The sequence below is a fragment of the Hemicordylus capensis genome, chromosome 6, assembly GCF_027244095.1.
Source record: "Hemicordylus capensis ecotype Gifberg chromosome 6, rHemCap1.1.pri, whole genome shotgun sequence".
Classification (NCBI taxonomy): Eukaryota; Metazoa; Chordata; class Lepidosauria; order Squamata; family Cordylidae; genus Hemicordylus; species Hemicordylus capensis.
Window position 1 is genome coordinate 55,675,163 of NC_069662.1, and position 21,034 is coordinate 55,696,196.

At 47.2% G+C, this 21,034-nt stretch overlaps 1 protein-coding gene across 5 annotated transcripts in view; it reads right to left on the bottom strand.

The window, feature by feature from the left end:
- Positions 1-21,034, bottom strand: part of DHX8 (DEAH-box helicase 8) — a 53,351-nt gene that overhangs the window by 20,937 nt on the left and 11,380 nt on the right. For 2 of the 5 annotated variants that reach the window (XM_053262997.1, XM_053263002.1), the window contains 9 exons: positions 16,796-16,905; positions 14,235-14,534; positions 13,192-13,336; positions 11,781-11,981; positions 10,893-10,980; positions 9,654-9,751; positions 3,087-3,234; positions 1,810-1,991; positions 529-723 (listed from right to left, as the gene is read on the bottom strand). In XM_053262997.1, coding sequence (XP_053118972.1) covers positions 529-723; positions 1,810-1,991; positions 3,087-3,234; positions 9,654-9,751; positions 10,893-10,980; positions 11,781-11,981; positions 13,192-13,336; positions 14,235-14,534; positions 16,796-16,905 — 1,467 coding nt within the window. Of the gene's footprint in view, positions 1-528; positions 724-1,809; positions 1,992-3,086; positions 3,235-9,653; positions 9,752-10,892; positions 10,981-11,780; positions 11,982-13,191; positions 13,337-14,234; positions 14,535-16,795; positions 16,906-17,103; positions 17,451-20,698; positions 20,784-21,034 lie in introns of those variants that run through there. The other 3 variants (XM_053262998.1, XM_053263000.1, XM_053262999.1) reach the window with 3 other exon arrangements.

Sequence of the window (21,034 nt, forward strand, 5' to 3'; positions counted from 1 at the left end):
TAAATCATGCAGAAGAAGTATGCAAATGTGCATAATTTACGCAAGTTGCAGAATTCAGAGTATACACTTCTCAGATTTTGGGAGAACAATGTCTGCAAAAAGCAGGTGTTCTTTTTTTCTGTCCCCCCCGGCCATAAAAACACTTTGGAAAACCAGGGAGGACTCGCCCTTCAAATGCCAGCAGCAGCTACTTAGAATTCTGCACAACTCCCAACCATGCAGACATTCACAGGGATGGAAATCTGTGCAAACTTGAGATGATGGGAGAGCGGATTACAAAGAGAGAGAATGCGAGGCAAGTGTGCACATACACCTGAACGCAATAATGCAAACTTCTGAATGTGCAACTATAACAACCATTCCTATGGATTTTTTTTTTTTAGTACATCTCCACTGGCTATTTTAGAACGTGCCCCCCTGCAGTTAATGAGGTCCTCCATTGCTAGGGGTTGGAGTCATGTTGTCTGCCATTTCCAGCAGAACACAGGAGCACAGATTACTCCAGAAAGCACCAGACCCACATCTTACCTCCTGTCCCAAACAGCAACCAAACTCCTCCGATACCCTCTTGGCCACAGACATGGCAGCCACTCGGCGAGGCTGCGTGCAGCCGATCTTCCCACGGGAGGTGTAGCCAGCCTCAGCAAGGTACTGCGTGATCTGTGTAGTCTTCCCAGAGCCAGTCTCGCCAATAACTATCAGAATTTGGTTATCATGGACTGCCTGGAAGGGGGAAGGCATTGGAAAATGTTGGTTCGGATGAAGCTACAGCTCACCTCTAGCCAGCTGTGAACCTCAAATACTTTCCAACTGCTATTCTGTTTATTCTCTTCTATGTACTTTTGTTCATACTGCAGAACTGGCCATGGTCTTTGTTTTTAAAATCAAGCAAGTAGTTGTCAGCAGAAAGATACAATGACACAGCAGATCACAAAATATGCCTCCAACACAGATTCTTGCAGGTCCCACAGAATCCTACAAATACAAACTTGAAGAGGTTTGTGGGGTTTTTTTAGTTGCTTAGGTTGTGGTTCTTATTTTTACTGAGAGAGAGAGAAAAGGAAACTTATTTAAAACACACAGACACAAATGATAAGCCTGGCTTATCATTTATCCTTATCACAAATGAGCCAGCATGGTGTAGTGGTTAGAGTGCTGGACTAGGACCGGGGAGACCTGAGTTCAAATCCCCATTCAGCCATGATACTTGCTGGGTGACTCTGGGCCAGTCACTTCTCTCTCAGCCTAGTCTACTTCACAGGGTTGTTGTGAGGAGAAACTTAAGTATGTAGTACACCACTCTGGGCTCCTTGGAGGAAGAGCGGGATATAAATGTAAAAATAAAATAATAAATTAATAAATTAAATAAGAAGCCTGTGTGGAGCTTCCAGTCAACAGAGGATCAACAGATATCCCAAGTCCACATTCCATCTTTTGCTTCTATAATTCTGTCCAGTATTTTGCAAGTTATCTATAAGGCAGCTTCTGGCATGCCTTGAGTTGCAAGGTGTGCTCTCTTCCAAATCCCTGCTCACATCCGGAACTGCAAATCTGTCTGCAGAACCCACTTTCACGCTTGCAGACTACATTTGCTAGATGGGGGCAAAATATTTTAACTACATCAACCCATTTTGAAATTTGCAGTTGGTATTCTGGCTGCAGCATTTAAAGGAAAGCAGACAGGATTATATACATTAGCCTGCATTTTGTATAGTCTTGACATCTCCTGGGCCAACCAACCAGGCCACCAGGATAGGTAGGACAGAATGTGTGAAGCCAGCTCGGGGCAGCTGATCTTTCTGGCCTTACCTGGATTAGCTGATCTTTCAGTCGGTAAATTGGGAGGCTCTCGCGCTGCTCAATGATTGACAGTTGAGTCTTTTTACCGTAAGAGGCTTTGTTACCTCCAAAAGCATGTTTCTTCCACTCTGGAATGTCATTGGGCATCATGCCGATACCTCGCATATTGGCAGCGATTTGCCTTCCGTCCACTGGGAAGGAGAGAGAAAGAGCCAGTGAAACATAAATCAGATCCACTGGGCAATGTAAAGGAAGTGAAGGATCAGCTAGAAAGGAACAGCCATTGTAGGAGAAGTTGACATAGCAGTAGCATAGCCAATATAAATAGGATAACAGAAAAAGAATGTTTAAGCTCTGCAGTGCTCAACTAGGACCAAAAGTCCAGTCCAAGAAGGTAGTAGCTTATAGTGAACAGCCAGTCATACTTCAGAAAACTAAGAAACAGGGAATTATGAGAACAGTCACCCCATTTGTTCCTAGTATCTAAGTAACTGGAAGTATCCAGACTACAAAAGTGGAGGTTCCATTATTAGCTATTACAGATAGTAGCTAGTGGTGATTCTTCTGATTTTTCTCATCTCTTTAAAACCATCTGAGTACATTGACTGTTGCCAGATTGAGTTGATAGCAATTCCCTGTAAAGAACAACAGGGCAATGAAATGACACACACTAGGAAAGAAGGCTGAATCAAACCCATGCTCCACTGCATTGAACTTTATGAAGCAGTACAGAAAATTTTATAATATTATTATTATTAATAATACTACTAATAAAAATAACGTGGTCGAACAGCAACAACTGTGAATGACAGGAACTCTCCAAGACTGTTCACGTGGGGGGAGAGAAGGAAACAGAAATGTTTTTTCACTATTCACATATTATGGCAAAAAATGCATCTCTGCGACCTTATGTAAGTAAAGAAAAGTGTGCCATCAAGTCAGTTTCGACTCCTGGCTCTCCCAGAGCCTTGTGGTTTTCTTTTGGTAGAATACAAGAGGAGTTTACCATTGCCTCCTCCTGCGCAGAATGAAATAATGCCTTTCAGCATCTTCCTATATCGCTGCTGCCCGATATAGTAGCAGCGGGGATTCAAACCGGCAACCTTCTGCTTGTTAGTCAAGCATTTCCCTGCTGCGCCACTTAAGATGAACTGCTACATTATGTACTCTGATTTAAAGTACTATAGAGTGCTGGAATGTGTTTCTCAAGATTTGTAATTTTTAAAAAAATAAATAATGTATCTGGGGTTTTTTTCAGCCAAAGTATTTTTAAAGATTTCTTGTACCATCTGGGAGGGGATCCACCCAGTGCTTGTTGAGTCCCATGGGGATGGAGTCCATCTCTGCCTCTCGCTGGGCCTGCTTCAGTTCCCGCCTCTCTTTAGCTAAAGCACTTTGCATCATGGCGGCTTGAGACAAGGAGCCATCAGGGTTCTGAAAGAACAGGAAAAGATTATGTACAGTTTCTTGCAGCAGAATTGCATCTGCTGCTGTCTCAGGAACCGCTATTCAGGCAGTTCCGCCCGCCCACACCACACCAATAGTCTGAAGCACAGCTGGTCTTCCAAAAATCAACCTCTTGTGAAGACAAGATATATTCAACTGGGGAAAAAAAAATCTATTCTTTTCAACCATTTACAGGTAAACAGATTCAAAGAAAAAAGGGCATCAGGGCTTCTTGAACAGACAGTATACTTTAACATGTAAGAGCAGAACATTCTTACAGGGTTTTTTTCTTTTGGCCCAGAAGGAAACATCCCAGATTAGCTATGCAGAGAAAGGAGCATTGGTTCACTGACCATGAAGGCTTCTTCTTGCTGCCAGAGCTGAGGACATCCCTGAGTGGGTTATCCTTCCCACGTGCTCCCAGGCAGGACTAACTGGAAATCTTACAATGCCTTAAGAGCCCAGGCAGGATAACCCCTCCCAGTTCTTTTAGGCCAAACAAGCTACTAGCACAAACGTGCATAACAATAGTTGAAAAACCGTTGTCAAAAACCTTTGACAATAAAGAGAACATGGAAAACAACAGCAACTAAGTAAACAGTGAAATTGTACAAGGCTGTGTGAATTCCATTATGCTTAGGATTCCCATAGAGTAGGCCAGGACATCACCTGGGAGGGCCGAGATGTCCTCGGCTCCGGCAGCAAGAAGAAGCCTTCACAGTAAGTGAACCAATGCTCCTTTCTCTGCTGCCTGGAGCCGAGGCCATCTCTGAGTTGGACGTACCACAGCTCTGGCCAAAAAACACTCTCTGGGAGGGAGCGTCCTAGCCTACTCTAGGGGAAGAACCTGTTGCAGTACCCTTCGACCAAATGCTGCTTGAACGGAAGCATACAAATTGATTTTATAATATTTCATGAAGGTAGAGGGAGCCTTTCAAGTAGCAGCTTTGCATATCTCCTGTATTGAAGCGTTGGTAGCAAAAGCAGCGGATGTGGCCGCCGACCTAGTAGAATGTGCCAGAATGCGCTCAGGTGCGTGTAGATGCAGGGATTCATAAGCTAACGAAATACATGCCTGAATCCATCTGGCAATTGTTGATGCTGAGACTTAGTTTCCCATAGAAGCTGGTAGAAAACTGACGAACAGAGTCTCTGTATGTCAAAACCCTTCTGTGCATTTTAGATACATCTTAAGGCATCTTCTAATGTCCAGTTTGTGCCATGCCTTCTCTCTTATGTGCACTGGATTACAGCAAAAAGAAGGCAACACAACGTCCTGTGAATTGTGAAAAGATGACAATACCTTGGGTCTGAAAAAGCGGTCAGACAGAATCAGCTGATAAAAAGTATCAGACGGACAGAGTCAGCTTAGAATATACAGAAATTTCTGCACACAGACAGTGCATGCAGCTCAGATTTTACGTGCTGAAGTAATTGCTATTAGAAACGCTGTCTTGATGGATAAGATCCTTAGAGGAATAGAACACAGAGATTCAAACGGAGGAGCCTGTAGTGCCTTAAGGACCGTATGCAGGTCCCAAGATGGAAACCTGTGTACCACCATAGGGGATAGGAGTGTTGCTCCCTGCAAAAACCTCTTAAGGTGTGAATGGTTGCGAACCTTCTCCTCCAGAATTCCCGAAATCAAGTTTATTAAGGATGCTGCCTGGTGCTTCAAAGTATTAGCACTGAGCCCCTTGTCCAAACCCTCCTGGAGAAAAGCTAGGAGATGTTTAATGTTCGCCCTGAGGTACCGAGTGTCTAGTCAACCAACGAAGGAAGGCCCTCCATGTGCACTGGTAAATGCGCTTTGTAGAGTCTCTCATAGAAGCCAACATAGTAGCCAGAACTCTATTTGAATATCTGTGTTGTCTTAGAAATCCCTGCTCAGTTTCCAGGCGGCTAGCTGTGACCAGCCTGGATCGTGATGCTCTACTGGTCTCTGATGTAGTAGGTCTGCAGATACTGGTAGAAACCATGGTTCTTCTTTGGCCATATAAAACAGTTCCATGAACCATGGTCACCTTGGCTAGTATGGGGACACCAAGATTACTTGGGCCCTAAGCATTCAAACTCTGCAGAGAAAGCACGTGAGTAGTGGTGTCGGAGGAAATGCATATAGGAGGCCCAATGGCCAGTCAGTAGATAGAGCGTCCACTGCCTCCACTTGTGGACATGGAAACCAGGTGAAGAACCTGGGTGTTTGAGCATTGAGAGTTGAAGCAAATAGGTCGACCAGGGGCTCCCAAAACACTCTGTGATTTTCCGGAATACTCTGGGATTGAGAGCCCATTCCCCTGGTAACAGTTGTTCCCAATTCAGCCAGTCCGCAACAGAATTGAGGTCTCCCTGGACATGGTGAGCCATGATTGAGACCAGGTTGTTCTCTGCCCAGCTCATGATCAATGTTGCCTACGTCTGTAGTGATCTTGATCTGGTTCCGCCCTGTCTGTTTATATGGGCATTTGCAGTTGTGTTGTCTGGCCTGATCAATTACATGCTGTTGGAATATAAGGTTCTGAAAAGAGATCAAGGCCAGGTGAATTGCCCTGATGCTGTGCAATGCTGTTGTGCTGGACCACTAAACTTGTGCTGATCTGCATTGGCAATGTGCCCCCCAACCTCTCTTGCTGGCATCTGTTTAAATCAAGATCCAGGGTGGGTTGATAAACTGTTTCCTCTTTTGCAGGTGGGAGTCTGCTATCCATCACTGTAGTGACTGTACAACTTGTGATGGCACATCCACTAAAATGTTGATTTTTTGAGCAATAGGTTTCTGAAATGGGAGTAGAAACCACTGGAGATCCCCCCTCAGGTGGTGCCTGGCCCATGGTACAGAATCTAGAGATGCCACCATCAGACCTAGAAGTCGAGCTAAGGCCAATAGCCTTGCCTGTCCCGTTAATAAGACCACTGATACCTCCTGCTGTAGGGCTTGCATCCGTTCCCTCGGCAGATATACCCTGTCTCTTTGAGTATCTATCTGGACACCTAGGTGTAATAGTTGATAAGATGGTTCTAAGTGGCTTTTGTCTTCGTTTATAAGAAACCCATGTTTTAGGGTTTGCAATGTTATATGTAGGTCTGTTGTAGCTGCTATTGTTGAAGACGACTTCAGCAGGAGATCGTCTAAGTAAGAAAAGATGGAGATTCCCTGTAACCTCAGGTGTGCTATTTTTTATTTTATATTATAAGTGCCAGCACCTTTGTAAACACCCATGGGGCAGATGAGAGCCCAAAGGGTAGCGCCTTGTATTGATAATGAATTCCGCTGTATTTGAACCTTAGCAGGTGTCTACTTTCTGGATGTATTGGCACATGTAGATATGCTTCCTTTAAGTCTATTGATGTTAATAGGTCCAGATGTTGTAGGGCCTCTGTTATAGAACACAAAGATTCCATGCAAAATCTGTGCTTTGGTTCCCAGCGGTTCAGATATTTTAAGTCCAGCACCGCCCTGAGCGACTTGTCTTTTTTGGGAACTGTAAATATTATCAAGTAAATTGCCGTTCCTTGTTCAGATGATGGAACTAACTCTATTGCCCCGATATTAAGCAAATTCTGGATTGTCCCTAGTAGCCCTGTGTGTTTTAGAGGCCATCGGGATCGAGGCATGGTTAAGAATCTGCTGGGGGGAACTGAGGTCAGATCTACTTTGTAGCCTGTCTTGACTGTTTTCAACACCCACTGATCTGTGGTAGTGACTTCCCAAAACTGTGAGAAAGTTGATAGGCGTCCCCCCAGGCCCACCAGAGGTAAGTCGTCGTTGTTTTTCAGCTCTGGGCTGGTTGGTAAATTACTGGTGGTTCTGATTGAATGTTCTCACCCCGTTGTCTGTTCCACTGGGGGCGTTGAGACCTGAAGTCTCTGTCCCTCCCACGGAAGGAGGGCCGGAACTAACGAAAGGGCTGGAAATGCTACTGGAACTGTCTTCTAGGTGCCGAGCGGTCCTGGAGACGTGGAGGGATAGGTTATGGCATAGTCTTACATTTTTCTTTTGACTTAACTAAGACATCTTTGAGGGCCTTGTCATGAAATAACTTTACCCCCTCAAAAGGTACTGCAGCTAAATTAGCCCTAGACGCTGCGTCAACTGGCCAGTGCTTTACCTAAAGATTAAATCTTGCTGCCACAGTAGCGGTAGAAGCACGGGAGGAGAATTGTATAGCATCCAATGTGGCATCTGAAATGAATGCCTGAGCCTTCTGGATTTTTATTAATTGATGTCTAAGAGAGTAGACATCTGATGGAGGGTTTTCAATTAAATCATCCAGCCACACCACTGAGGAGCGAGACAGCATGGAAGCCGCCACTGAAGCCCTGATGGATAAAGAAGATGCCTCCTTTGCTTTTCTAAATGAAGCTTCTATATGTTTGTCATTCTGGTCCTTAAGTGCCAATTCCCCATACCTGGGTAACAATGAACCACTGAGTAATGAACCATTGGGGCATCGGTCAGAGGTACTTTGAATATAGCAGCTTCTTGCAGGAATGAATAGTATTTATTGGCTACTGCAATAGACTTCCTATTATTTGATGTTAACAACCATTTCTCTTTGACCGTGTCAGCAAATAGTTCAGGTAAAGGTAGGTCAAGTTCTTTCCCTTGTTGCTTGGGAAATACAAGAGCTCCCTTAGTGGGAGGTGCCACTTCTACTGGTACCGCAGGGGAAAGCCCCAACGTGTGAACAGCTCTGCAGACCAAGGATGTAAAGTCCTCATGAGCAAATAGGCGTTGGGATATGGTGGAAGCAGGGTTCTCCTAATCATCCGACTACTCCCCCTCTTCCTTATCCAAAGGACCCAGAAGTGGTTCCCCAACAGGGTCCTCTATAGGGTTAACTGGAGTTGGATTTGTATTTAATTCAATATCATGAGGTATAGGTGCAGATCCCTTAGCCCCCTGAAGTGGAGAAGAAGTGACAGTTCTGGGTGGATTTGGAGCAGTAGCTACAGTTATCGGTCGGTTCCCACTAGTGGTAGTGATAGGTACAGGAACACGGGGAGTGGGGTTTGAGAAATCTGCTCCAGAGTTCTCAGAGGAGTGAATTTCCCTCTCATGGACAATAATATCCCTAGGAGCAGGCGACTTGTATTGTGCCGCCCTTTTAGTAGGCTCTCTCTTCTTTTTGGCTTTGCCAAGAGACCTGGTCTCAGTATCAGTGGATGAAGATTCAGAAAGTGCCTCCCTGCCCCTTTCCTTCCCTCTTCTACACTTCTGAACCACCCCTTGTAGTAACAGAGCTGGGGTATTTTTTATCCAGTCTTGCCAGGCCGGTGGCATTTCTTGGGGGAGGTTAGCAAAGGTGGCCAACGAGGAGGGACCTGCGGGAACTGCGCCCTGACTAGCCCCGCCAAGGAGGGATCTCACCAAAGTCGTAAAGTCCCTCTTGCTACAACTCAAGACTCCGGTAGATCCGTGGCAGTCTGCCGCAGCATCCCTGGAAGTTGGAGAGGAGCGGTTTACAGACGTGGCGCCTCCCGACCTTCCTGCCAAATGTCCAGGGCTGTAGCCACCTGCATTGGGAAGGGTGTGTGGCATCCCCGAAGTGCTCAGCAGCGGAGGGAGCAAGGCTGCAGCCTGGCCCATGCTGTCCGGCACGGGCTCTCTCTGAGCTCTCGCCAAGCTCCTTGTCTGTCTAGCCAGCAGATCGCCCTCTTGAAAACTGGCCTCCATTTCGCTTGTAGGGTGTGTCGGCGCAGCCATTAGAGGTGGCGTGAACGGGGGAGAAGAGCCTGGTGCCCAAGTCAGGCGTGGAAATCTCGCTGCATTTTTGCCCTTCGGCAGCAGAATGTGCCTAATAGCCTGTGCCCTTTCCATAGACAGAAGGGACAAACGGCAGGAAAAAGGGAGCAAGGAGGTGGTGGTGGTTGTTTTTTTAAAGGTATATGAGAAGGTTAAGGAGAAAGATTAGAGCAGAGGGAGTAATAAAAGGTTGTAGTAAAAACAAATACGAAGGAAGAAGAGAGATATTTAGAGCTAGGAAAAAGTATGACTGCCTAGGAGCGAAGCAGGACTAAAAGAACTGGGCGGGGTTATCCTGCCTGGGCTCTTAAGGCATTGTAACATTTTCAGTTTAGTCCTGCCTGGGAGCATGTGGGAAGGATAACACACCCAGAGATGGCCTCAGCTCCAGGCAGCAGAGAACTTACAGAGTCCTACTGGTGGAAAATCCAGTTTCCTGGGACCCCCCACTGAAGAAAGAGGACCCAATTCTACCCAGTTGTCCCTTGGGGAAGTGGAAACATTTGTATCTTTTCATACTTCTCAGACCACAGATCCTGCCAGGCATAAAGACCAGCTCTACCATCCTACACCCCCCAATCTGAGTCTCAATACACTGCTCCCTGCGCTGCTCCTCATTGCTAAGCAATCATGAAGGGCCCCGTGATCTAGCTTCCATCACCTTCACAATCTTGATCGGGCTCATGTCCATGCTCTGTTTCGTGTGCCCTCGCAGGAATGGCGGCTCCTCTTCTACCAGTTCGATTTCCAGGTCCTCATCTAAAAGAGGGATTTAACTTCAGTTCCACATGTCGCGATCTAGTTATTTAGCATATTTATATACCATTCAAAACTCACATTTTGGGTTATATGCTGCCCAAAACTCATGTCATCTGCAGCAAAGAGTCCTCATTCTCGTCAACAAACCATTCTATACTAACCATTCTACACTAAATAGCCCCAGGAGGGGACACCTAGCAGCCTCTAGGACAACTCCCTCTGGCAAGGGGTGCAGTCTGGTCACCACTGCCAAACCTCTTCCCACCTCTTCCCAGTTGTCGTGGGAGTACTCAATATTATGCCCTGGTCATAGGAACATAGGAAGTTGCCATATACTGAGTCAGACCATGGGTCTATCGAGCTCAGTATTGTCTTCACAGACTGGCAGTGGCTTCCCCAAGGTTGCAGGCAGGAATCTCTCTCAGCCCTATCTTACAGAAACCAGGGAGGGAACTTGAATCCTTCTGCTCTTCCCAGAGCGGCTCCATCCCCTAAAGGGAATATCTCCCAGTGCTCACACTTCTAATCTTCCATTCATATGCAACCAGGGAGGACCCTGCTTAGCTAAGGGGACAAGTCATGCTTGCTACCATAAGACCAGATCTCCTCCCCTATGGTCTTGGGACTATTAGAAAAAATATTGCTTATATACTGCTTTTCAACAAAATGGCTCTCAAACTGGTGTGCACAGAAAGGACCAAACTGTAATAAGATGGTTCACTCTCCCCAAAAGGCTCACAATCCAAAAGGAAATATAGAGTAGACACCAGCAACAGCCACTGAAGCAATTCTATACTGGAGATGAACCGGGACAGTTGCTCTCCCCCAACCAAACACAAGAGCCAGTACTTTCAAAGGCTGCCCTTGCCCCAGTTAGCAAGGGAGAAAGACACACAAGGGCGACATAAACTCTCCCTTTGTCTCTCTCTCTCTAGTTCTTCTAGTCAGGTCAGAGGAGATTTGCCAGCAGGCTGCTTGCAGAGAGCCTCAGTTTCAATTCTTGGGCTTCTTGGAGGAAGAGCGGGATATAAATGTAAACATTAATTAAATTCCCAAATTCAGAGTGGACTATGGGGCAAAATTAGTTGATGGCTGTAGAAGCATGAGGCCCAGATTACCACAGGGCCTAACGGGTCCTTACCTTCTTCATCATCAACCTTGGGCAGGATCCCCGTTTCCTCGTCAAAGTCAGGGAACTCCTCCTTGGAGAGCACATTGGCAGCAATCATCTGGGAAAGAAAACAGGAGGAGCTGGTGTCAGCACAGACCCACAAGCCCAGAGCAGCCTTGTTTTGAACACGGGCTTCTGTAATACAGAAACTGGCATTCTCTTTCTACCCATGTAATGTATCTTACAAATACTATCTTCTCCATTAGCGTGATACAAGTGATGATCCTCCACAAAATGTTGGATTGTATCCCTCAACAAGACTGCTCTTGTTCTGGACTCCAGACAGTGTGAAATAGTAGCCCTGGAGTGTTGCTTGGGGCTCATAGAGTTTTCTTTCTTTCTTTCTTTCTTTCTTTCTCTCCTGGAACCTTCTCTCAACTTTAATGCTCAGGATGCTATCACTTCTTCTGGAAGCGTTTTTGGACAGCCCGTGTATATTGGAGTCCAGTTGACTGTTTTTATTACTTACAAGCCTGAGTGACAGGTGGTAGCATCAGGGGTAAAAGGATGTTTTAGGGGGCATTTGAGGGTTCCCAAGCCCCATTTGTGACCCCAAGATCTCCACAGAGACCTGATCACATCAGAGTAGTTGCCAGAGAAGTAAGCCAAGGACTTCAAAGGAGGTGGCTTTCCATTGCTAGTAGTCTTTGCATTGGTATCAATGAGAAGGAGTTTAATAGAGTAATTAAAGAGAAAGATACTGCCTATCTGTGGTCTCTTGTTTGCTGAATAGCTAAGGGCTTCTCTATATTTTCTAAAAGCGGAGACTTTTCAGGAACCAGAACTGAATGGAGCAGGTGAGGGCTTTTATCTACAGGGAAGATCATTAGTGGTTTGTCCTAAACCTGAAGTGGTTACCTGCTTGATTTCCCATTTCTCTGGGTCTGAAATGCGGGTGAGGCGCTTCCGTTCCAGTGTATCGTCCTCCACCTCAGGGGCACTCACTAAAGACAGATGGGAGGGCCTGTCTGGGTTTCTCATTGCTGCCTCCTCATTCTCTCCAATAAGGTTTCGGCGTCTGTTTGGGTTCAGATCTTCCCCTGTGTCTTGATCCACATCCTAATGCAAAGACAAGTAACAGATCGACATGTCCCACAATACAAGATGTTGCTTTTGCAAGAAGAAAATGAAGTTCATCCAGCCTTGTAATTATTAAACATTGTAATTAGCACTTTCTCCAGGTGAAACGTATAGCAGCATGCCTGGATTTGACCCCCACAATTATTTTGTGTCTTGAGGCTGTCAAAGCAAAAGCTTCCTGGCCAAAAACAGGGGTCCTACTGTATTGTACCCAGTGCTCTCTTGGCCTTGGACTCAGTGAGGCCTCCAAAGGGTCCTCCAGTTACAATCCTCCCTCTCTCTCTCTCTCAGAATTGCTGGAGAGAATTTGAGGGCAAGGCAAATTAGAGGTTCAAATGTCCTACAAATCAAACTAACTGCAGAGCAGAACTGCTTGGTTTCAGGCCAAGAGTGAGAACAGCAGCCTAGTCCTACTAGACCAGGCAAAGTAGCATGTGGGCAGATCACTCAGAGCAATGGGGAGGGTGGTAGAGTTTGTTTTTAAAATGTGAAAGACTGGAATAGTCTGGAACAATGTAAAAAACAGCAAAAGTATTGAAATTCCAGAAAGACAACAGGAACTGTTCTCCTTTCCACCTAGTAAACATTTCTATGGCCCCAACAGTCTGTTTAACATACTACATTAAAGATATACACTCATTCCTCGCCAACTGCAAGGGTTCCATTCCTGGAAAACCTCACAGTTGGGAAGCAATTGGAAAGCACTGAAAACAGGGGGTTGGGGATCGCGGTCACAAAAAGACTTGGAAAAACCAGTTTTAAGATGGGAGAGGGAGAACACCCGGAAATGGCCCTCTGGCTCCACAAAAATCACACATTTCCAAAAATTCTCGCCAAGCCCAGCGGATACTCAGGTCGTGGTTGGCGAGACCTGCCACAATTTCCCAATCACAGATACTCAAATCCACGACTGGGAAACCCAGTTGGAGAGGGACGACTGTACTAGTGTTTGACATAAACACTGTTTTATATGGCCAATGCAGGGGGAGGAGGGCAATAAGAAGTGGAGGCAGGAGATAATGGCGAAAGAGCCAAGGAGAGACAAAGGTGGCAGAGGAAAGTCTTGGCTGAAGAGCAGGGACGTGAAGGGTGTCCTGGGCAGAGGAGAAGGATGGCAAAAGACCGTGGCGGGGAAACTAGAAAATGAAATGGAATATGGGCTCGAATAGAATGGAGGAGCCTCCCTTACCTTCATGCTGAGGCTTGTTTTGGAGCCAGTGAAGGACAGAACTTTGACCTTGACCCTCTGGCCTTTGCTCACGACATCAGCCACATTAGCGACACGCCCCTCTCGGCGCAGCTCTGAGATGTGGACAAGCCCTTCCCAACGCTTCCTAGAGGGGAATGGGAGACAGGGGAAGCTGAGTGGGGCGGAGTCGGTGAATGTCCACTACACATCACGTAGGAATTTTCTGTCATATTGCAGCCGTACCCCAATAAAAGGCATCAAAGATTAGAGTAATAATCTCAGGAGCAACATTCCTAGTAGCCAGACTGGCAAATTTATACACCAATCCTAAATATGCTTCATTTCAAACTCTTCAATATAACTTACTTTCTGTATGCTTAGAAATGCAGCTTTAGTGTGTAAAAAGCCTGCCTGCACATTCTGTGACCTCCCAAGCCAAATGAAGCATGGCTAGTGGACTGTATTCAGCTTGGCCTCTTTTTGTCACCTGTCTAAGACCACAAATACAGGGAGGTGGACAAGTATGCATCAGGCCATAATACATGGCTGATGAACTGTGTCCTGCTTGGTGGATCACAAAGTCACTTAAGAGTAAAGATAATATAGTTAGTTTCTTAAATAAACTAGCCATATGGAATACAAGTCATTCAGAAAAAAATATATAAGAGACCCTTCAAGATTACACAGAACTGTTCTTCAGTTAGGGTTGGAAAAGGAAAATTGCTATAGTAAAGTTGATGTTCCATGCTTAGGTTGAAGCTGACCAAAAATGTGGAGTTTAATTATTCAAATTAAAGTCAAGAAGGTTTAGAAAGGAATCATGTTAACTAGACGACAAACTGTCTGGCTAACAAGAAGATATATTGGGCGGTGGCGAGGGGAGACACATCCGGAGAGGTCTGTGTAATTCAAAAATCTTTTTTCCAGCAACAGTGCAATTAAAGGGTACTTCAACACTTTCTCCCTTTTCTGAATTCCAAATACTAGTTGCTTTCTTGGAAACAAAAAGGCCGTATGGGAGCCCCTGATGAATTTTACCATACCTGAGACCTTCAAGCTGGACGAAACAGCCAAACTGCATGATACTGGTGACTTTGCCATTGTAGATGTCCCCAATGGAAGGCTCCTCTGGTGGGGGTCGGTCCACATGCTTATCCCTCCATCGCTCACTTCCCTTGTCCGCAGGCTTCTCCCTTTCCTTGTGATCCCGGCTGGGACTTCTGCTCCTAGAGCGGTACCTAGATTTGCCTTTATTTCGTTCCTGCGTCCGCGAGTGGGAGCTGGGCTTTTGTTTCCGCTTTCGATCCCGGTCTCTACTGCGGCTTCTCCGCCTCTTCTTCATCCTAACAACAAAAAAGTTATGTTTATGTTAACACACACAAAACTCGCATCCAATCCAAATTAGATAACATTTTAAATACAGCACAGCTAATGGCTCCCACTAATTGTTATTGCTTGGATGAGTTCCTGTTACTGCAGCCAGAGGATGCAGATAAAGCACTTGGAGAGATTCAACCTACACCTGCTTGCTTGCCCCTTTCAGCTGGTAACAGCTAGCTGGAGGAGAGGGACCAGTTGGGTCCAGATGATGAATGCCTCCTTGAAAGAGGCATCGGATGTCTTGAAGGAGGCAGACAGCTCTTGCAGGAACACTTCCTGGATTCCAATTATTGTGCACAATTCACCTAGATCTTTCAGTGCCATTGACCATGGTACTCTTTTGGCTTGGCTGCCTGAATTATGTGTCAGGACCTCAATACTCCAGTAGTTACCCAAAGCACGCTCCAGAAGGTGGCAATGGATAACATCTGCTCCATGGCATTTATACTATGGAATTTCACATGGCTCTATTCTTTCCACCATCCTACTTAACATCTACATAAAACAACTGGCTGAGGTTCTCTGGGGAGAGATGCCATTAGTACGCTGACGATACCCAGCCCTATTCCTTCTTTTCATCAGAGTTAGATGTGGCAGTAGATAAGCTGAAGAGGTGCCTTGAGTCAGGACTTGATGAGGGCTAATAAACCAAAGTTTAATCCAGACAAGGTGGAGATGCGGCTGTTTATTTGACCAGGGAGATGTTATTCAGCATGTTCTGATGGAGTTGCATCCTGAACCCACCCCTTAAAGTAATGATTTGCTTTCCAAATAAGAGTCTTAATAGTCAGTGTGGTGTGAGGCCAAGACCCAAGATCAACAGGAGCAACACTTTGAAGACTTAGGAAGCAATTATTTTTATCCACTCAGCAAGGCTAACACTTCACTGGAGGTTTTCTGTCTAGTTAAGAACTTAAGAACAGCCCTGCTGGATCAGGTCCAGGGCCTATCTTGTCCAACATGGTGTTTCACACAGTGGGCTCACCAGCTGCCTCTGGGAAGCCTACAGGCAAGAGCTGAGGGCATGCCCTCAGTTCTGGACACTGGTTTGCTTTATTTCCACCTGATGAAGAACATTAATGAATTCAAATGCTTGTTCGCTCCTTTTTAGTTGGTCTCAAAGTCATTTTTTCTAATAGACCAGTAGTTCCCAACCATGGACACACAAACCCCTTGGGATAGTTTTAAGCCTTGTAGGGGGTACTCAGAGCCTTCCCACTTCCCTGACTAGCAACTGGGACACTTGCCTCCTGATCAAAGGACTTGGCTAATACAGTCACTGGCTTACTTGCAGATTAAGTTTCTTATGAGTGGTGCTTCTGAAATTAATGGGACAAGTTTACTTCTATTAACCTCAATGGGAGTACTTATGAGCAACTTAGCCTAGAAATATGCCAGTCAGGTGCATAGAGAGGCCAACGGCGGCCCCCCCAGCCCCCTGCATCTGATGTTAGACGCAGGGGGCAGGGTTTTGCTCACAAATGGGGCCACCCGCCCCGTGTCCAAGCAGATTCCCAGCCAGCACCATGTTTGCAGCGAGGCCGGGAGTGGCTCGCCCTACTTTAAAAGGCAGGGAGACACGTTCCTGCCCAGGCTTGGAAGCTGGCGCTGGGCTAAGCTGCTCAAAATGGAGCCCTGCAACATGTGATGCAGGGGGTGTGGCTGGGGCACGAGGCACGACCCCTGAGGGGTGGCAGCCCGGGTTCTTCGAACCCGTTTGCACAATGGTGGCTCCGCCCCTGATGCCAATGACTGTAAAAGTCTTCTCAAAACATTTAACATTTGTGTATGTATACACACATGAACACTAAACGAAAAGTTTCTATGGCGTACCTGAGCTGAAGGTTTCCCTCAGAAACGGCACACTTATTTAAAAAAATAAGTTGAAATCCCCTATAACAGACCAACACAGCTACTTGCTATTTTTGTCAGCTTTAATGATGGAAAAAAGAGAACAGTTGTCCTTCTCATCTGTGGAGAACAACGATAAGAGGGAAGATGCCCTCTTTCTATGCTGCTGAGGAAAGTTGTGGGATCTCCTTCCTTTTCTAACGTTTTAAAGGAAAGAGAAGGCAGGCATTTTTCACAGTTGCTTTAGATACAGAATGTCTTGCCTGAGGGAAGAGACTTGAGCTAGATCGTCCCAGCCTCCGATGATTGAAAACACAAATTTGGGGGGGGGGAATTCTTGGGGGCGGGGGGGAAGGTTACATGAAGAACCTACTGGTCCTCACTGCTCCGGTGTTTCTCCTGCTTGCCTGCACTTGGCATTAAAGCTTCCAACTCTTTTAGGGCATCAGCAGCTACCTTCACATCGTCTTCATCCAGCATTGTCTATGAGAGGAGGAGGAAGAGATGGCCCTGATTAGGTTGCAGAAATGCCATTTCAGCAGCTCTCTCAAATTCATGTGGTAAGCAGCTGTCCTAAAACAAAATTCCCCCAGCTTCAAGGCCAGAGCTTGTTCCATTTGGTCAAGAAACAACAGGAAGCACCTGGAAGTTCTTGGGAACGGAGCATTGGTGTCCACTTACCGTGAAGGCTCCTTCTTGTTCTTGATGCCAGGGACATCTCTGGGTTATCCTTCCCCACCAGCTCCAAGCAGGACAGTTACTGTGAATAAACAAAACAGATAATGCCCGCCCACTTGGGGCTGCAGAGGATAACCCCGCCCCAGTTCTCTGTTCGAGCGAGGCAGCAGCAACAAATAAACTGGACACGTAACCCGTTAACACAAACAACATTAGGTAGAACTGTAACGGACAGGTACCTTTTATTAAGGAAAAACATGGATACGAAAGGTTTCACCTGTCTAACAGGTAGAGACATGCCTTCCGTCCAACGGGACCAGGCGGAGCGTACCACTGGGTGGGTCGAGATGTCCCTGGCATCAAGAACAAGAAGGAGCCTTCACGGTAAGTGGACACCAATGCTCCGTTCTCAGTTCTTGATGCCAGGGACATCTCTGGGGACATACCCCAGCTTGGTCCACAGGGAGGGAAACCGCTTCCGCCTAGTCCCGTGGGAGGACCTGCTGAAGGATCCTTCTGCCGACGGCCGCCTGGATAGTGGCGTGTGTCTCAATCTTATAGTGCTTTGTGAAGGTTGAGGGCGTAGACCATGTTGCCGCTCTGCAAATATCCTGAACCGGAGCGTGTGCTGAAAAGGCCGCTGAGGCCGCTGCTGATCTAGTGGAATGTGCCATGATTCCCGGAGGCGGGCTCTTGTGCATAGACTGATAAGCCAGTACTATGCAATCTTTAATCCAGCGAACGATGGTTTTTGCGGAAACGGCGGACCCCTTTCCCTTTACACGAACTTCCACGAACATGGAGTTGGTGTTGCGTAGGGAAGCTGTGCGTTTGATGTAGGTTTTTAAGCATCTACGCACGTCCAGCTTGTGCCAGAGCTTTTCTCGTTCATGCACCGGACGAGGACAGAATGAAGGCAGAAAAATGTCCTGAGATTGGTGAAAGATGGAAGGCACCTTCGTGCATACGAAAGGATCCGGTATCAGCCGTACCGCCTCCTTTTGGAACACACAGAATGCTTTATCGACCGAAAGAGACCTCAACTCTGAAATACGGCGTGCCGACGTGATAGCCACCAGGAAGGCCAATTTCTCTGACAGTGTTTCCAGTGGAATGGAGGATATTGGTTCAAATGGAGGGTGCTGTAAAGCGGAGAGTACCAGATGGAGGTCCCATGATGGGAACCTGTGTATTACTGGAGGCGATAGGAGGGTGGCTCCTCTCAGGAAACGTCGCAGGTGCGGATATGAGGACAGAGACTCTTGGGGTCTGCCTGAGATAAGGCCCAGCAACAATGCAGCCTGGCGTTTTAGGGTGTTGGGCTTGAGGCCCTTGTCTAACCCATCTTGAAGGAATTGCAGGAGGTGTTTGATGGAAGCCGACCCCCGAGGGATGGAGTGCAGAGAGGACCATTTGAGGAACGCCCGCCAGGTTGTCTGGTATATCCGATTCATGGAAGGCCTTCTAGATGCCAAGATCGTGTTCATGACCCCCGTGGAATATCCGAACTCCTTTAACAAGCTCCGTTCAGTTTCCAGGCGGTCAGCCTTAACCACGCTGGGTCGGGGTGGTAAACCGGTCCCTGGGAGAGCAGGTCTTCTCTAACAGGTAGTTGCCATGGATCCTCCTCTGCCATGAGAACGAGCTCCGAAAACCATGGCCTCCTGGGCCAGAAGGGGGCGACTAATATGACTCGGGCCCTCAAGAGGCAAATCCTCCTGATGACACTGGTCAGTAGAGGAGTCGGGGGGGTAGGCGAACAGCAGCCCCTCGGGCCACGGGCTGGCCAGGGCGTCCACTGACGTCTCTCCCTGAGCAGGGAACCTGGACATGAACTGGCGCACTTTGGAGTTTATCGGGGACGCAAACAAGTCCATGCAGGGTACGCCCATGCATAGGGTTAGAAGGTGGAAGACCTCTGGGTGAAGACTCCATTCCCCTGGATGAATGTCCTCCCTGCTTAGCCAATCGGCCTTTGTGTTTAGCTCCCCTTTGAGGTGATGAGCTATTAGGGAACGAACATTGGCCTCCGCCCAGTTTAGTAGAAACATTGCCTCCAGGTGAAGAGAGTGTGATCGAGTGCCCCCCTGACGATTGACGTGTGCCTTTGGTGTTGTGTTGTCCGTTTTTACTAGGACGTGGCGATCCCGAATTGTCGTTTGGAAGGCGATGAGGGCTAACCGGATGGCTCTCAGTTCTCTCCAATTGATACTGTGTGCCTTTTCCGCGGGATCCCATCAACCCTGGGCCGAAAGGTGGAGACAATGAGCCCCCCCCTCCCCTGTCGCTCGCATCCGCCGTGACCAAAACTCTTGGTGGATCGAGGAATTCCTTTCCTGCAAACAAGTTGAGCGGGCTCAATCACCACCTTAGAGCTTGGCGAACTTGTTTCGGAATCTGTAGGTACAGGAGCTTCCTCTTTGCGATGGAGTGCTGGTGAGGTAGGAGGAACCATTGCAGCGGTCGAAGATGGAGTCTTGCCCACAGTACGACGTCCAAGGTTGCGACCATGAGACCCAATAACCTGGAGAGGGACATCAGTCGACTTCAACGGTGCCAGAACCTTCGTAAAGATCCTGGGGGCTGCTGATAGGCCGAACGGTAAGGCCGCGTATTGGAAATGCTTGCCTGCGTATTTGAAGCGTAGGAGGTGCCTGCTGTCGGGGTGAATGGGCACATGTTTTGTTTTGTTTGTTTTGTTTTAACTCCCTCTCCCTCCTGTGCCAGAGGCACTGGCTCCACTGCCCTGATGTCCAGGAGGAGTTGGATCGCCTAGACTATCGGCAAATGCTTTGAGAATGCTTTTGACCTTGGAGTGGGGATAAAGCAGCAGGGGGAGAGGAGTGAAACTCTATCCTGTAGCTGTGATGGATCAGCTGCAGAACCCAGTTGTCTGAGGTTGAATCTTCCCAGGCTGGAGCGAGGTGAGACAAATGCCCTCCAAGCCTGAAATGCTTCACGTCATTGTAGTGGGTTTTTGCTGCTTTGACTGAGCAGCTTGCCGTTTGTAGGTACCAAACCCTCTAAAGGGTGCTCTCTGAGGATTCCAAGACCCCCTCTGGAATTTTGTATCTCTGTCCTGGCCCCTGAAGGGCCGGAAGCTATGAGAGGACCGATTGTATTGGAAGGGCCTTTTAAAAGGCTGTTTATCAGTCTTTTTATTGGTTGAAGGCATCGTCTTTCACTTATCAGACGATTCTACAAGAATGTCTTGTAGGGCAGACTCACCAAAAAGCTTCTTACTGTCGTAAGAGACGGTAGCGAGGTTTAGCCTAGAGGTAGAACCAACCTGTCCAATTTTGAGCCACAAGTGGCGTCTGCCAACAAATGATGAAACCGCCTCTTGCGCTGAGAATCTAATCGTATCAAGAGTGGCATCAGCTATAAAGGCCTGCGCCTTCTGGATCTTGAATAGTTGCTGTCACATCTTAACTGGGTCCCCTGGAGGATCACTCAGAAGATTGACCACCAATAATAAGGAGTCACGGCTGCCCTGGATGCTGCCGCTGTTGCACGGACCACCAGGGACACGTTCTCATGGCACGATTAAATGACAGCTAGACCTTCTGGTCAGCTATGTCTTTTAGAGAAAACTTACCCTCTCGAGATGCCAAGGAATCCGACACCAATTGCGAAATCGGGGCATCCACATTTGGTGTCCTCAACATATCTGTAGTGGTTTGCTGAAAGGAATAAAGTTTGTTAGCCATGCACACAGCCTTGCAGTTGGAAGCTGGTGTCAACCATTCCTGTTTGACTACATCCACAAACAACTCTGGCATGGGCATCAGCCTGTCCTTGGGGTGTGCTCTAGGAAAGACCAAGTCCCCTTTGACACAAGAGTCAAAACTCTGCCCAGCCTCAGTCCCATTGTTTTAATAATTCTGGGCATCAGTGGGTTGAAGTCCTCTGCCAACAAAGAGGCGCTGTGACA